The sequence below is a fragment of the Crotalus tigris genome, unplaced genomic scaffold, assembly GCF_016545835.1.
Source record: "Crotalus tigris isolate CLP2741 ecotype Arizona unplaced genomic scaffold, ASM1654583v1 scf7180000023927.49193, whole genome shotgun sequence".
NCBI classification, from domain to species: Eukaryota; Metazoa; Chordata; class Lepidosauria; order Squamata; family Viperidae; genus Crotalus; species Crotalus tigris.
Window position 1 is genome coordinate 28,516 of NW_024100273.1, and position 17,892 is coordinate 46,407.

The 17,892-nt window shown below is 41.6% G+C and overlaps 1 protein-coding gene across 3 annotated transcripts in view; it reads right to left on the minus strand.

The window, feature by feature from the left end:
- The window catches only part of PLEKHM1 (pleckstrin homology and RUN domain containing M1), a 34,825-nt gene extending 17,764 nt beyond the window's left edge, over window positions 1-17,061 (minus strand). For 2 of the 3 annotated variants that reach the window (XM_039322310.1, XM_039322311.1), the window contains exons 1-7: window positions 16,778-17,060; window positions 13,528-13,769; window positions 12,227-12,865; window positions 10,945-11,362; window positions 8,479-8,719; window positions 7,386-8,306; window positions 5,664-5,809 (exon numbers count right to left, since the gene is read on the minus strand). In XM_039322310.1, the coding sequence (XP_039178244.1) occupies window positions 5,664-5,809; window positions 7,386-8,306; window positions 8,479-8,719; window positions 10,945-11,362; window positions 12,227-12,865; window positions 13,528-13,769; window positions 16,778-16,831 (2,661 nt within the window). In that variant the 5' untranslated portion in view covers window positions 16,832-17,060. Of the gene's footprint in view, window positions 1-5,663; window positions 5,810-7,385; window positions 8,307-8,478; window positions 8,720-10,944; window positions 11,363-12,226; window positions 12,866-13,527; window positions 13,770-16,777 lie in introns of all 3 variants that reach the window. The other variant, XM_039322309.1, reaches the window with a different exon arrangement.
- Between the last annotated feature and the right edge of the window lie 831 nt (window positions 17,062-17,892).

Genomic DNA, 17,892 nt, shown 5'->3' on the forward strand with positions numbered 1-17,892 from the left:
GCGTGGATGTGTGGTGGTGATCCTGTGTGGTTTTTGTGAGTGTGGGTCTGGTATCATTTTTTGTGTTAGGGAGTCGTTTGTCAATAAGGCGGGTTTCCAAATGGCTGGTAGGCGGGAGGTATCATCTCGCTTGTTCATGCTGTGTGGGCGTTTTTCTATCTCGATGGCTTCTCTGATTATTCTGTTATTAAAATGTTCACTTTTGGCAATGGTTCTGGTATTTTTAAAGTCAATTTCATGTCCTGTGGCTTTAAGGTGTTGGACCAGGGAAGATGTTGGTTCCTCTTTTTTGACTGAGGTCTTATGTTCTTCAATGCGTGCACTTATTCTTCTGTTGGTTTGTCCGATGTATGTGGGGGGACAAGTGGTGCATGGGATTTCGTATACTCCTTGATTTTCTAATTCAATTTTATCTTTGGGGTTTCTAAGGATGGTGGATATTTTTCTGTTTGTGCAGAATGCTGTTTTGATGTTGTGTTTATGGAGGATCTTACTGATTCGGTCTGTGGTGCCTTTTATGTATGGGAGGAGGGCTTTGCCGTTTTCTTGTTCTTTGTCTTGGATTTTAGTGGGGGTTTCTTTTTGGATTAGGTTTGTAATCTTATTTCTATGGAATCCATTGGATGTTAGTACATTGGTGAGAGTGTGTAGTTCGGGTTTTAGGTGTTGTTCGTCAGCTAAGCGTTTTGTTCTGGAGATGAGTGTCTTGGCTACAGAGTTGATCTGTGCTGGGTGGTGGTGTGAGAGAGCGTGCAGGTAGCGGTTTGTGTGTGTTTTCTTCTGGTAGATGGTGTGTCCTAGGGAGCCATTGGATTTCTTGTAGACTAAGACATCCAGGAAGGGAAGTTGGTTGTTAGCTTCTGTTTCCATGGTGAACTGTATTTTGGGGTGTAGGCTGTTGAGGTGTGTGAGGAAGTTGTCCAGTTTTTCTTTCCCATGTGGCCAGATTATGAAAGTGTCATCTACGTATCTGAGCCAGAGTTTGGGTTTGTGATCCGATTTTTCTAGAGCTTGGGTTTCAAAGTGTTCCATGTAGATGTTGGCAATGACAGGTGAGAGGGGTGATCCCATGGGTGCTCCTTCTGTTTGTTTGTATTTTTGTCCATTATAGATGAAGTATGTGTTGGATAGGCAGTGGTTGGTCAGATCTAAGATGTGTTTGGGGGGGTTGTATTTGTTTTGAATAGCTGTCAAGGCTTCTTTGATAGGCACTTGGGTGAAGAGGGATATGACATCGAAGCTCACTAGTAGGTCGCTGGGCTGTAAGTTTTGTTCTTTATGATCTCTATAAACTGGAATGAGTTTTTACATGTGAGGTGATGCCTATCCAACACATACTTCATCTATAATGGACAAAAAATACAAACAACAGAAGGACCTACTAGTGAGCTTCGATGTCATATCCTCTTCACCCAAGTGCCTATCAAAGAAGCCTTGACAGCTATTCAAACAAAATACAACCCCCCCAAACACATCTTAGATCTGACAACCAGAAAAACTGGACAACTTCCTCACACACCTCAACAGCCTACACCCCAAAATACAGTTCACCATGGAAACAGAAGCTAACAACCAACTTCCCTTCCTGGATGTCTTAGTCTACAAGAAATCCAATGCCTCCCTAGGACACACCATCTACCAGAAGAAAACACACACAAACCGCTATCTGCACGCTCTCTCACACCACCACCCAGCACAGATCAACTCTGTAGCCAAGACACTCATCTCCAGAACAAAACGCTTAGCTGACGAACAACACCTAAAACCCGAACTACACACTCTCACCAATGTACTAACATCCAATGGATTCCATAGAAATAAGATTACAAACCTAATCCAAAAAGAAACCCCCACCAAAATCCAAGACAAAGAACAAGAAAACGGCAAAGCCCTCCTCCCATACATAAAAGGCACCACAGACAGAATCAGTAAGATCCTCCATAAACACAACATCAAAACAGCATTCTGCACAAACAGAAAAATATCCACCATCCTTAGAAACCCCAAAGATAAAATTGAATTAGAAAATCAAGGAGTATACGAAATCCCATGCACCACTTGTCCCACCACATACATCGGACAAACCAACAGAAGAATAAGTGCACGCATTGAAGAACATAAGAACTCAGTCAAAAAAGAGGAACCAACATCTTCCCTGGTCCAACACCTTAAAGCCACAGGACATGAAATTGACTTTAAAAATACCAGAACCATTGCCAAAAGTGAACATTTTAATAACAGAATAATCAGAGAAGCCATCGAGATAGAAAAACGCCCACACAGCATGAACAAGCGAGATGATACCTCCCGCCTACCAGCCATTTGGAAACCCGCCCTTATTGACAAACGACTCCCTAACACAAAAAATGATACCAGACCCACACTCACAAAAACCACACAGGATGTCACCACCACACATCCACGCAAAAAACAAACCCAAAGCCACACCGATGATGAGGCACGACCACAAACCAGAAGCCAGACCACAGCTGCATCATTAGCCACTTTAAACCCCTCCAATCCATACATGAAGCAAACTGACACCCTCCATGAAGAGGAGGCACGACCACGAACGAGAAGCCAAAAAATAGCAAGGCAGCCCAAAATCTTAAACCCCTCTGCAACTCAGACTAACCTGAGCACAACCAAACAGAACACTCCCCCAGCCAATCAGAGCACAGCCAAGCCCCTAACCATTCAGAACACACCTCCACCCAATCAGAACACAGCCAAGCTCCCACCCAATCAGTTCATACCCCCACTGGCAGTTAAAAGGAAGAAACAGCTAAGACCACACATTGCTGCTCAAAGCACAAAGCTGAAAACACCAGCCTGAAGATGACGAATGGGACTTTGTTGAAACGTCGGCAAGACACTTCCAATTTTACGTGGGAGAAAACCCGAACAACCAAAGACCTATATATATATATATATATATATATATATATATACACACACACACACACACACACACACACACACACACACACACACACACACATACAGTAGCAGTTCACAAATTGAAAAATCCTAATCAGAATGCTACCTTGCCCATAGATTTCATACTTTATGGTCCCTTATTATTCAAGGACACTTTCCCCTGCGGAAAGAAATTGCGCACAAATTGACAAGGAAGCATTAGCAATAGTAGCTGGAATAAAAAAAATTCACGATTTCCTTTATGGTCGCCCATTTATGGTCTTTACAGACCACAAGCCTCTTCTAGGTCTGTTTACTGCAGACAAGCAAACCCCTCAGATCCTTTCCTCTAGAATGCTGAGATGGTCAATTTTTATGACAGCCTACAATTACAGGCTAGTCCATAAGCCTGGCAAGGAAATGGGCCACGCTGATGCACTCAGCAGGCTGCCCCTTCCAAATCAGAGCCAGACCCTGCACTTGCTGCACGTATCCTGGCAATCCAGGATCTGCCAGAGTCTTCCCTTCACGCTGGGGATGTGGCTGCTGAAACAGCCACTGACAAAACACTCAGTCGTATTTTGAACTGGGTGCTGAGGGGGTGGCCTGAAGTCAGTCCTGGGACAGAATTTCACAGCTTCATCGGAAGATAAGATGAGCTATCAGCTTACAAGGGCTGCCTTCTATGGGGAAGTCGGGTTATAGTCCCACACAAATTAAGAGCAAGGATCTTAGAATCTCTGCATGAGGGACATCCTGGAATAGTCAGGATGAACGCACTCACGAGAAGCTACCTGTGGTGGCCAGGGTTGGATAAGGATATAGAGGCTCAAGTAAAAGGATACCAGGTTTGCCAGCAGATCAGACCTGAAATGCCTCAAACCCCAGTACATCACTGGGAGACCACGCAAACTCCCTGGTCTAGAATTCATATAGACTTTGCAGGACCTTTCCAAGGACAGGTGTTCCTCATTGTAGTGGACAGTTACTCTAAATGGCTTGAGGTAGCACCTGTCCCTAATATGACTACTGGCAGGACCATCCAGGAACTGCGCAGAATCTTTGCCACGCATGGCTTGCCTGATGTGATTGTGTCCGATAATGGGGCACAATTCGCTGCTGCTGAGTTTGTCTTTCTTACGGACTAACATGATTACACATGCTACCTCTGCCCCTTTTCACCCGGCTTCTAATGGTCAAGCAGAACATATGGTCAGGACGACCAAGGAACCGCTAAAAAGAACAACGACTGGTGATTGGCATCATCGGCAGGGAGACTTTTTGCTCTGCCAACACACAACTCCATGCACTTCAATGGGCCTGAGATGGGAACGCTGGCTAACTATGAAGCTGGACCGCCTCCATCCAGACCGGACAGCTGCAGAAATAGCACAACCCAAGCCCCCCACACAATCAGCAAATCGGTGACAAAGTTTGGGCGAGGAACTATGGTCAAGGGGCACCATGGGTGGTAGCTGTGGTTTGTAAGGTATCGGGGCCACAGTTGTATGAGGTGGCCCTGGAAGATGGTCATGTGGTTCGGTGCCACATCAACCAATTGCAACAGCAGCAGGCTAATCAAACCCTGACCGCTGACAGTGAGGAGAACCGGCGAGTGCCAGGTGACTGCAACACACCTGAGTCCCGATTCTTGTGAGACTCGCAGGGAGAGGCAAGGTGACTTACGCATGTCCAAGTCACCACAAACTTCAGAGACTATGTCAACAGAAAGGGATTTGTTGACGGACTTGTTTCCCAAACTGTCGATGGGTGATGCAAGCACCAGTCTATCCAGCCAGGACATCCCGAGAGGCACCGGTCTACCCAGCCAGAACGTCCAGGAAGGCACCAGTCTACCCGAGGCGAGCAGCTCTAGGAACCCTGATATACCCGGCTTATCAAAGAGACTGGTAGACCAGGAGCCTCCAACGGCACTACAACGATTGGGGCAGGTGCAATATCCGCCTGCCTACTTACAAGACTATATACATTATTGTGATATGTGATTACCTAGGGGGAAGGGGTGTTGTGTATTGAACCATTTTACAATGGCAGTTATAAAGCAGTTAAATGATTATGTTTAAACAAGTCTCTAACCGTTTGTGTATTGTTACAAGCCAGCACTTGAGGTGGCAAATAGTGCTTTAAATTCATTGGCTGCCACCTAGCAGCAGTCCAATATAAATAGAAGCCAAGCGGTTGTTAGAATCGCTTCTGTGTTGATTCAAATAAAGAGTTGTTAACCTTCCGACTACTCAATGCTTCACCAATCCCAGTATACAACAGAATGTATATTAAAAAAAACAGTTGCAGCTCACAAATTGAAAAATCCTAATCAGAATACTACCTTGCTCATAGACTTCATACTTTATGGTCCTTGACATCTTAAGCTAAATCAGTGTTTCTCAACCTCAACAAATTTAAAATGTGTATATTCTGATTTCCCAAATTCCCCAGCCAGCACTGGGGAATCCACTTGTTAAGGAGGAGAAACACTCAGAGGGAGGGAGGGAGGTCAAATTTTGCTAATCTGCTTTTTAAAACCTGCACCTATCTGAGCTAACTTGCAATGCAGGTAGGACACAAAGGAAGGAGATCCTTACAGATACTCTCAAGCTTCTCTCTTTCATAATGAAAACAACAGTCATTTTGTGACTATAGTTATGCAGCTGGGATTTAAAAGAGACAATTTCACAAACAGAGCTTATATACTCTATGTCCCCTCCCACCATAACTGGGCGTACCGGATATCTGGAAAGATCCCAGTTATGAATTAGACGTGAAGGTATCACAGACTCTTCATCTTGGTGGCAATTGTCACAGAAATAGAGGCCAGTGAATGAACACAGCTTAGGTTTCACAAAGTAGAAGCCAATCTGCCTGGAGCAGCCTGGAAAGGAAAGACAAAATGTTAGGGATATCTTAAAATGCCAGAATCTGACTCCTGGTTATTGGAGAAGCTTTTGCATTTAAACAGCCTATTCCCCAATTGCTGTCTCCAAAGAAGTCAGTTTTCCGTTTCCACAATCCATTTGCTGATTAGGCCACTGCCTATAATAACAGGAAGATATTAGAGTTGAACCAAAGTTGTCAAATCAGCTATTGCTCAGCCTTAGTCTCTAGATCTGTGTTTCTCAAGTATGGATGTGCCTGTGTGTGTAATATGTGTACACACACACACACACACATACACACGCACGCCTCCTGCCTTTATTACACATCAATATATTTTTATCTATTGCTCTTTATTTTTAGCAGAAAGAAAGGTCAAGGCCAAAACTGTTTTAGAACAGAACTATTTGTTATTCTGATTTTAGTGGATAGAAATATAATAACTGTTCTACTCTGTGGCTGGAAAGAAAGATAGATCTCTTCAGAAATCAGGAAATGTGGCCTGATCTTTGGCTTTATTATCAGATTTACTACGAAAGGTATAATCTTTAGCTTTCCTTTGGTTCACAAAACTATCTTAGGAGTAAAATGGATTCCCGTATTTTCTGGCCAATAAAAATTCCTGCATTTCATTGTGAGAAGCTCACAGGCACTATCTTGTTTCTAGACTGAACTCTATACTGAAGGATTCTTGGACATTTCCCAGTTATTCAAATTGCAAAAATTGGATATTTTTGAATAATTACAGATACAGGAATAGCCCAATGTAAGCAAGGAAATTCATTATTCATTCATTCAAACAAACAGAGAAAAGTGCAGTCAAGTCAACAAGTAGATTAGTCTATGGTCTATTTAGAGATGACAATGAAGATTATGAATTAGAGAACGATATCAGCAGCTGGCTTCACAAACTGCATTTGCTCATAAGACCTGCCTGTCACACATTGTCTGACCTTCCTACATCTTTCTTCCTGTCTACTTGCAACCTCTGAACATTTAATAGACCAGCTTTTCACTGAGCCAGAGATGAATTTATGCTAATTAGAGATTCACAAACAAAATCACTTCCAATAATCTATGCATGCGCCTCTAAAATTTTTCAAGCTTTACTTTACCATCTTCTTGGGCAAATAGCCCTGAAAATAAAGTGTGGTTTTGGCATTCAAAATGAATCAATTACAAAAAAAAACAGAACAATCAGACATTTAGGGATTGCCCCCCTCCCCTTCAGTTATTCCAGCTTAAGAATTTCTTGTTATTTCTATTAGTTAAATTAATATTTAGTCATTAGAAGACTGAAGAGATCTAGTGAAACAAAGGCTTATGGTAATAATGACTTGTTTAAGACTTACGTTTTTCAATGACTTACCACTGCACAATTAATCTGAACTTATGTTAACACTGTAATAACAATGACCACCAACATCTTGTGTTCTAAAATCACATTAAACTACAAATGAACACATGGAGAAGTAAAATCCTCAATCTTAGTTGTTTAACTGGAAGGGAAAATACATTATTTAAAAAAGGCTTGACATAAGTTATCTTTTTGCAAGCATCCCATACGTGCCTACCTGCACATATGAAACTTTGGCAGTCCAGGCCTTTCTCCATGGGGATGGCAACCAGATACTGCAGCAAATATCCATTTTCCTTAACAGTATTCTTCAGGATTGCCTGTGAACTGCCATCCAGATGGCCTCCAAGTGTGAGGGCCTCCTCAGCCACTTCCAGGTAGGACATGAGCACCCGGCGGACCAGGTCTCTCCAATCAGTTGCCTCCTCTGTGTTCTCAGCTCTCAACTTCAGCACTGCTTTTGAAGTGATGATCTTGAAGAATGAAGGTCCACCCAAGTTCACATCTGGCAGGATATCTTGGATGGTCTCAATTCCAAAGCTGTTGCTCAGTATCTTTTTATCATTTCTGGCTTTGAAGCATTTCAAGGCTTCTAAGGACAGGGAGAACACCAAAGGGACCCATGCTTTCTCAACCTCCAAGTACAGGACAGATTCCTTGACTGCATCTAGCTCGGGTTTCAAGGCACATGACCAGTCCAACTCAGTTGGGCCAGTTCTACTGTACACCGAGAAGGAAGGCAAGTCACCAGGTGGTCCACCTCCGAAGAAATCCTCAGAATCCTCTGCAGCCTCAGGGCACTCTAGAGTTTTCCACCCTTCATCCTTCTGTAACCTAAACTTTTTTAGGGCTTCATGCAGCCGGTCCAACCAGTCCTCTGCTTCATCCCGGGAGGAAGCCCGAAGACACAATCGTTTGTTGGAAAAGACCAGCTCAAAGCGCCCATCACTGTGAGCCCGTCCTAAGGACTCACATCTCAGCAGAGAATAGTTTTCTACACATACTCGCTCCTCACAGTCTACAAATAGCCGCAATTCTAGAGGTGAGAGCTCACAGAAAAACTCCTTCCAAATGCCCAGAGCTCCTCGACGTTCCAGAGTCCCCAATTTCAGCAGACCCCGAAATGGATTGGAAAGACCTACAAGTGGGACAAGAGAGGAATAGCTTTATGCACTCTCTAGCACAAGTGACATTTCTGTAAAGCAGCAAAATGGATGACGCTTCCATTACTATAAATTCTTCAAACCGCCATAGAAATCTCTCCTCCCATTCCACTTCCTCTTTCCTCCCTTAGTCAAAACACAAGTTACCTATTTCTCTCCGATGAACAACACTAAAGCCCTTCAGCTCCCTCCTAGGAGACAGTTTGAGTTTGCTGAGCTCTGCTGAGGATACAGAAAGCTTGCCTCGATCTGGGGCTCTCAATGGCATAGCAGGTTGGGTACTGGTAAGCCTCTCTAGTGAGGTACTGGGAGAACTGGAGAAGCTTTTTTCTGTTTCCTCGGGAGGGGAAGGAAGGTAAAAATCATCCTCAGTGATCCAGCTTCTTTTCTGTTGGGAAATAACAAAAGATAACATTTGTGCTATTACCCAAACAAGCTATTCTTCTGGCTCTGAGTTTACTGAATTCAAGCAGCTGGGCTGATGCGAGAAAATAATAAATTGTCCTTAGCAGGACAGCCTTCTCTTATGGCTGTCATGCATTTACTTTTGACATAGCTCAGATCTAATGGAGCCCAGGCCAAGATGGGAAGCAAGAATAAATGAAAAGAAGGGCGGTGATTAAGAAATGTGGAAAGCATGGCGGGATGATTCTGAGCTTTACTAGATTTAAATAGAAATAAAATTCAAATTCGATAATAGCAATATTCTTTTGAGAGCTTTTTCTTGCAAGTGACCAGCAAAGCAGCCATCTTCTAATTGAGTATTATATTGAATGACTTGATCTGAGACCTTGCACTCTAACTACAGATCATTATCATTACTGTCTTTGGTTGAACTGATCAGGTTAAAAAAAAAAAAGATCCAATCATACAATTTAAAGCACCAAGAAAAATGGTCAACTAATTTAAACAATCTGATTTAAAAAATTCAGCCTGTGACAAATCAGATGTCAACACTGTGACAATTAAGAAATTGCAGCCATTTTACCTTTTACTTTATTTGTGCTTTTTCTGTTGCTTGGGATTCTCAGATGTAGAAGGGGTGGGTGGGAGGAATGCTTGAGCTTTTTAAATTAGCCTAAACCAGGGGTAGGCAACCTTGGCTCTTTTATGACTTGTGGACTTCAACTCCCAGAATTCCTGAGCCAGCATAAAAGAGCCAAGGTTGCCTATCCCTGGCCTAAACAATTGCAGTTAGGTGAGCTTTAAGGTCAATTCTAGATAAAGTTTTGGAGGGCTGTAAAGTGGGGAGGATTTTAGATTAATTGGTGAATGTGATTTATGACGGCCTTTCTGGGGTGGGAATTGCAGCTTGTTACTTTGTAACAGAGGGAGGGAACTTTAGTCTTGAGTTCAACTATGTAAGTGCCAATACTTTGTTTCCTGAATAAAATGATCTTTAAGGAAGAAATCCTTGCCTTGAAGTTCTTTTAATTGGTTTCATCTATCGGAACCATGACATCAGCATTTAATTTTTTAAAATTCTATTAATTTTGAACAATTTAAACACACACATATATACACAGAAATATAAGCAAACCGGAAATTTTGTTTTTTTTTTCCCTTTAAATTTTCATATTATCAGGAGTCATTTTTAGAGAAATTTGGAAATGGCTGGGAAAATATTAGACACTGTTTTACAAAGGTATTCCATAGTCTTTCTTCTGGATGTGAATGGACTAGATAGGTGATATTTGGGAAAAGTGATCTGGGAAAGGTGACATCACTTATTAAATATGACATACAGATTAGCTCAAAGCCAGGAATAAGGCACTGTAGCTAGAGGAAATGAAGTCAAGGACAGGAAGTTTCAGTGAAGTTGCAGGAAAAGCATTTCTGGAGCTGTAAAGGAACTTCTTGATCAACATCATACATTCGTTGTGAGGCCCATAGCTGTGAATGTGACAGGATTTGCTATTTCTCATCTTTATAAAAAAGTGATATTAACAGTATGATAATACTTTACATGTATGATAAATCTGTACAGGTATAGCAAGTGTCTATTTGCATTTTAGTAGATTTGTTTGTAGTTTTCTTTTTTATCTTGGATTTATGTTAATTTAATTACCTGATAGTGTTTGTTAATCATAGCTCAATAAATACAAATTAAAAAAAAAAATATGTAGGAGTTCTCAGATCCCCAAACATTGAGTTAGTATCCCATGATAAACAACTTCCAAAGGGCTGCTTCAGGGAGATTCCCCAAAAAATTAAAAAAAAATTAATGCTTTTAGGAGGGTACTGAAAATTAAGGTCTATTTGGCATGCCTCGTGTACAAATTTTGGCAACATAAATAGCCTTCCAGAACTTACTAAACTATGGCAGAAATACAAAGGATGGCCAAGGACCACTTTATTATTTGAGGAGAGCCAAAAGCCTCATTAGACAAAGCAAGCCAGACAAGCCAAGATTTCTCTTTGCTATATTAAGCTTATTTTTTAAAAACCATCCTAAGCTTGTTCTAGAATTACACTAATTCAGGTTCCCCACTTCAAAACAATAGAGAACTAGACTGACTCTTTTGGCAGTTTTATTGCCAATTTTTGGCAATGTGGCCAGAAAGAGTTCCAGAAGCTGCAAAAACACAACAGAACGAAACAAGTAATTCTTACAGGGCAGACCACTGGTGAGATTGGTGAAAGAAGCTGGTCTGTTCCTGGGAGGCTTCCTTCATAACCACTGACTTCATCAGTCCGACTTTTAGCTCCTCTCTTGTTGCAATGAATTTGGGACACATCCACAGGTTTTTTGGTCACAATTATTGTGGTTAGCATAGAGGTCTGTTGGACACTGGTACTACTAACAGATTCTCCAGTCTTAGGTAAATTGGGAAGCTGTGAATTTATCATTATTGCAGGTAGCATGATGTCAACAGGGCCTTTTTCCAGTACAGTATGAGGAAGGTGCACAGTGCAGAAACTGGTAGCAGGGCAGGGGCACTCTGGTGGGGAAGACTGAGAGATGATGTGTGCTTCATGAACTCCTACAGTTTCCAACTTTCTCTGTGTCCTGGTAAATTCTGCTAACACCCTAGAAAGAAATAGAAAAATTTAAAACATTTGCAAGAGAGAGATCATCTCCAGTAATTCTATCTCTTAATGTACCACATGGAGTCCAAAGATAAGGTATCAAAGATGACTGAGGTTAGTCACATATTATTCAGCACATTCAATAACTGTTAACTTGCTCTTTCAAGCATAAAAATAAACTGTTTTAATACATGAATAGAATTGATACATTTTATACTATGTGTTAAGTTGGTCTAAAGGATTAGAACTGACAAGGTAAATATCCATTATACACAGTATTTTGAGAGTGAAGTTTCTAATTGCAGATAAAATATATAGGAAACTGGCCACGAATTCAAATTGCTCCTTAGTTGTGGATTTACTGAGTGAATCATCCAGACAAGACTACAGCTTTCTCAAGCTCTGAAAAGGGTGCCACTGTCAAACCTATAACTGATAAACTCTTATTGTCATATATAAACATTAAACACTTTCAATGTTTAAGTTTGTAGATAACGTAACATGCGGTGAAAAACCCACAAACTACTGATTATACTTCTGTGATGTAACACAAATGCTGAAAAGAAAATCAGAACACTTGCATGAATGAAATGGAAAGATTGTTTGATCAAGACAGCATCTCACATATGGTCAAAGAAAAATCGCAGAAACAGGACTAATGATAGGAGAAGCAACATTCTATTTTCGGCTTGGAAAAAAGGCAGAAAAGATATGCAGGTTGATTTCCCTTATTGACATGCCAACCACATTATTAAGAATCCAGGAATTATTATTTTAGTGTTATGCTGAATTTCACTAAAATTCTGCTTTAATACTTGCAGAGTTAAAATATTGTGTGGTATATCACTTTCACTATCATACTCACTCTTGGAGGTCCTGGTCCAAGTCTGCTGTTGCTGTTGTCATCTCCACTTCAGAGTCATTGGAGATTGGCTCTTTCTCCTGAGCAGGGCTGTGAGTGCTGGTAGAATTGGCTGGGAGAAGAATGTCAGAATCCAGGCTGGAAGAGAGCTGTGAGGAACCAGTTGTGCTGATGCTCAAGTTGGAAGCTGTGAGTTTATCTGCCTGTTCACTTTTAGGGGCAGGCAGGATGGCTGGGTGAGCTTCAACTTCATCAGAGCCAGAAGATTGTGAGAGAGAACTAAGTGACTCCTTTCTTTGAGGTTCCAGTCCCACAAGAGGGTCCAACAGTTCCCAGGCAGGGCAAAGGCCTGACAAGGATAAAGGTGTGATGGTCCACTCGTTCAATACTGCTGACTTATACGAGAGGTCAAAGGCCAAAGAAGACAAGCCCTGCAAATAGCTGAGGAGAAATTCAACCTCCTCAGTATCCAGAAGCAGAGCAGATGAATGATAATATTCAAAGAGTTGAGACTTTTCATGAAGCAAGAGTTTTAGATAACACTCCATCAGGCCATCATTCAAAGCCAGCCTCAACCATGCACGACAACGCCCCACATCTGTATTGATGAAGATCAAGTTTTCCAGTTCAGAAATTATGTTTCTGAAAAAGGAGAAATAACCAGGAAGGGGAAAACACAACATCCATTAAAAGGACAGCTCACAAAGGCAAGGGAAAGCAAGGTTATGACTGGTGGTAAAAGTTGGGTTTGATGCATTCTTGTCTGATGAAAACATCAGGAGGTAAAAAGATAAAGGAGACCCTGTAGATTTTACTCCGCTAATCATTGCCAACAATAACGGGCATCCTTATCTCCATTTCAAGGGCTATTGAGCTAGTCCTGTCAAAAAAACGTTTCTGTGGTCTTGTGGCCAGCATGATGTCATGGAGTGCTGTTACCTTCCCACTGAAGTAGTACCTATTTATCTAAGCACATCTGCATGCTTTTGAATGACTAGGTGAGGATGGGAGCTCATTCTATCACACAACGCGCATGTCTCAAACCTGTCTTTACTGAACTATGGCTGAAATACCATTGTTAACATCTTAACCTATGAACCATTTTGCTGCCACATCAAGAGGTAACTGAGACACATACAATTACAACATGGGGCTTTTTTATCTACTAAATCTAGACAAGAAGAGACAAGTTCTCTAGCATTCCACACATCATATGATTTTCTGCAGCCAAAAATCTCACTCTTGCATCATACTGTATACTCAGTAACTTCCCAAATCAAAATTGTAGCATTTCTTAGTCTCACCTGTGTGTGACAGATTTTAGCAGAGTCCAAAACACTGGCTGAGGAAGGCGCCCTCCATGTTTTCTCCCTTTTGCTCCAATTTCTGCTTTGATGTGCTTAGTTTTCAAACCATGTACAAATACAGCCTCCAATACACAACAAAGAGTATTAGCATCTTGATCATCACTTGTTACAAGAGCATCAGAGGTCACGTAATGTTTCTGCAGGGCCTTGATGGAGTTCACCAGCTGCTTCTTGATCAACTAAAGTAACATAAATACAGGTTGTCTTAGGTTGCACCAACATTAAATAAAGCACCCTACTTCCAAATTACTATTAATACTATGCAAACACTGGCAGATCTCAATGGGCAAATATATTAGTAACGTCTGGGCAATGCAGTTCAAGAAAGATGCTAAAAAAAATAGAAAATATATGAAAAATAATAATGCAGCAAATAAACTAAGTCTTGTTTGAAACAGATCATTTGTTTTAACATTGATGCAGCATAGGCTTGGAAACATTCAAAATTTTGGTCTCAGATAATAAAAATACTTTTAAAAAATATTATATTATGAATTATCCCTTGAAGCAAAAGACAGGAGGCTGATTAAAGACATTTCAATAAGAGCCAGAATCCCTGGCTCTTATTATCTTAAGGTTGATGTAGCCTAAAAGCACTATTTCCAATATTTATACTTTCAAGTTATGCAAAATGCTTTACTTGATTTGACTTTTAAAATACCCCATTGCGCAACATGTTTTAAGGAGCTTCTGCTTCTTTCCTAAGTTTCAGTACAATCCATAAATTTTCTGCTATTGGAAAACCAGTTACCAGTTATTGACAGGCAATAAATGAAAAAAAAAGTGGCAGGAGAGGGAAGATAAATTTTGTAATTGTACCTAATTTTCCCTGTTCACACTGTAACCTCATATTGAAGTTTTCTTCTGTCATAATCTTGAAGTCCAGGAACATAATAGTGTTGCACCAATAAAGGAGAATATTTGTAGCTCAGGGTTGGAGTAAGGGGCCTTGGTGCTCTCTGAATTTGGTTGTTTTCTTTCGTTTCATTACCCAAACTAGCTAACATTATCAATGCTAGTAAGGCTTTCGCTCAATTTATAGCAGCCCCGCTGAAGCATCCCCTGGCCTTTCTGGGTGACAGTGGCCCGGAAAAGGCCTCCGACGTCCGGATCGGGCCTTCGGAACCCCGCTGAAGCGTCCCCTGGTTTCATTTCCAGGTGTCGGAGGCCTTTTCTGGACTGCTGCCACCCAGAAAGGACACCAGGGAACATTTCAGAGGGCCCAATCTGGGCCTTGGAGGCCTTTTCTGGGCACTGTCCCCCAGAAAGGAGGCCAAGGGATGCTTCAGCAGGGCTTCAAAGACCTGATCTGGACCTCGGAGGCCTTTTCTGGGCCACTGTCACCCAGAAAGGAGGCCGAGGGATCCTTCAGCAGGGCTTCGGAGGCCTGATCCAGGCCTTAGAGGACTTTTCCAGGCTGCTATCACCCAGAAAGGATGTCGGGAGACACTTCAGCATGGCTCCAAAGGTCTGATCTGGGCGTCGGAAGCTTTTCCCAAGCTGCTGCTGCCTGGAAATGACACTGGGGGATGCTTCAGCGGGGCTCTGAAGGCCTGTTCTGGGCCTCAGAAGCCTCCTCCGAGCCTCCAAGGCCCAGTACAGAGGCCGGGAGGCGGCCACGTGTTTCCGGAGGTCCATTCTGGGCCTCAGAGGCCTCCCTCTGTTCTTGCCGGGAGCAGAGAAAGAAATAGAGAGGCTGGAGAGGAGTCATATCTTCACAAGGTAAGTAACCCGGTGCAGCAAGATGGGGGGAGCAATTGTGGGCTCCCAGGGAAGGGAGCATGAGATATTTCAGTGGGTCCGGTGAGACCTTGGGTAATCAGAAGCACTAGGTCCCCGCCATGGCCTTCCCCACCCTGAAATACCTCATATTCACTTAACAAGCCATGCATTTGCCCATGCATTAAATTAGCGAATTTGTGGGCGGAAGCTGGGAGTGAATCGCATTCACGGTACGAGATTTATTACTACAAATCCTCGAGTTACAAATAGAATGGATAGGCTCCGTTACATTTATAACTTGAGGACTATCTGTACTATTCAAAAGAGACAATCAACAAGCCAAAAAAGGAACAAAAAGACCGAAACATCTCCCCACCAGCAATCAGCACCCAAATGAGCATAGGTTAACTCCAAGATTAACATCAGACCAACAATCAAGTAAACGATACCTCAATCAAGGAACTGCAAACAAGCGAACAGTAAACAGCTCAACAAAAGAACCTCCAAGACCATCCCCCAGCAACACTGACAGGATAAGCCACTAGAATGAGAGCAAGCCCCACTCCTTATTAGCACAGATGTTATCTAGATGAAACGTCCGCAAGAAAACAACCAAACTCAGAAAGCACCAAGAACCCCTAATAATAGCGTTGTAAAAAGGTGGTTTAGATAATGAGGATGGGTTTTAGAGGAAAATAAATGAAGATACTAATTGGAACATAAAAAAATTAAAGAATAGTTACCAATTATCGATACCAATTTGCACCAATCGTATTAATAAGTACCAATAATATAATGTTAAGCTTTGCTCTGAAAAATCGAAGGTGACCCCATGTGCTGTGTCAGAATAAATCCCAGAGCAGAACTCCAAAATTGAATTAAGTATAGAAATAGTATGCTGTTTTGATAGGGCAGAAAGGAATTATACTATAGTATAATAGATAGTGCTTGACTTATGACCACATTTGAGCCCATAGTTTCTGTTGCTAAGCAATATATTAGTTAAGTGAGTTGCACATCCTTCTACAATTTTTTTTGCCATAGTTGTTAAGTGACTCAGTGTGGTTTTTTAAAGCAAATCTGACTTTCCCCACAGATTTTGCTTGTCAGAAGCCAGCTGGGAAGGTTACAAGCAGTGATCATATGAACTCAGGACAACACAACTGTCATAAGGACATGCCAGTCACCAAGTGCCCAAATCTTGATCATGTGACCATGGGGATGCTGCAATGCTGCAATTTAAATGTGAAAACCATTCATTGGTCACATTTTCAGTACTATTGTAATTTTGAATGTTTACTTAACAAATGGTTGTAAGTTGAGAACTAACTATCCATAGAAATTATACCATTTCCATGTTAAACTCAGCTCTTTAACCGGACAACTTTCTTCCACCTATTGGATATGAGTTCCTACACCCAAAGCAGCCTTATTTCCAGATATCAGTTCAGGAATCTGTATTCACCTGCATAACTTCCTGTACTCGGCAGCCATTCCTAGTTGTGTGGTTGGAATGCATGTTTATCTTTGCTTCCGTCTCACACTTACATCACATGATAACCTGAGGAAAAATAAACATAAAGTAGAATTTTTACCATAGCCCCACATAAGCAAATCAGAATTGCTGATAAGTAGTCTAGGCTATCTGTCACTTTCCTACTTATTTACTCAAAAGTAGATATTGGTGGGTGAATATACATTTGAGTATGGATGGGGAGTGAACAGTTTGCAAGATCTTTCCAACTGTCCTTCCAGCAATTTTTCTTCCCCAAGAACCCTACGAGTTAGGTTTGCTGAGCAATGACAAGAGGCATCTCTATTTGTGAGGAATATAAAAAGAAATATTTTCCATGATGGTAGTGACTAAAAAAAACCTGGCTTATTACTGACCACTTCATTAGACAACCTTTTGGGTCCTCTTAATAAAGCCTTTAATGGTCAATAATAATTCCTCTCTCCCTTAAGAAGAACAAAAGAAACTGGCCTAAAAACATGCAGGTGCCACAACATTATAAGCAGAACACAAGTTAGCCACGGAAACACATTTATGAAGCAATAATTTATGAAGGTGACTCAAGCAAATGCCCTATATAGCTTATCCCAAAATCCAACCAGTAATAAAATTGTTTCACCACCCCAAATTTCATCACTTGCCTAGATTTGGATATGTGTAAATATACTTCCAAAGACTTCCCCAAAGTTCCTGGGAAATTGATTCCCCACAACACTTAGCAAAGTGTTACATTTCTTATTATATTGCAATTCCCATCCTTCTTTTCCTCCCTTTATTTCATTTCCTCTGAAGTCCACTTACCAGTAACCACAGGTTCACCCCAGGACATTAGCAACTCCTTTCCACCATAAAGCAAACACAAACTGATACAATTAATGCTTAAACACCATGTACTCCATTGAGGTGGGTAGGTGTCTGAATAGGGTCATGGAAGCTCAGGAGACCAAGGGCAAAAGCTGCATTGCTCCTCTGAAGTAGGGGTAGAATGGAGAAAATAAGCCCCTGGTTTTGAGGCTGATCTTGTCACAAGACTTCCTGAACTCTGAACACTACAGTTTTAAAAGCAG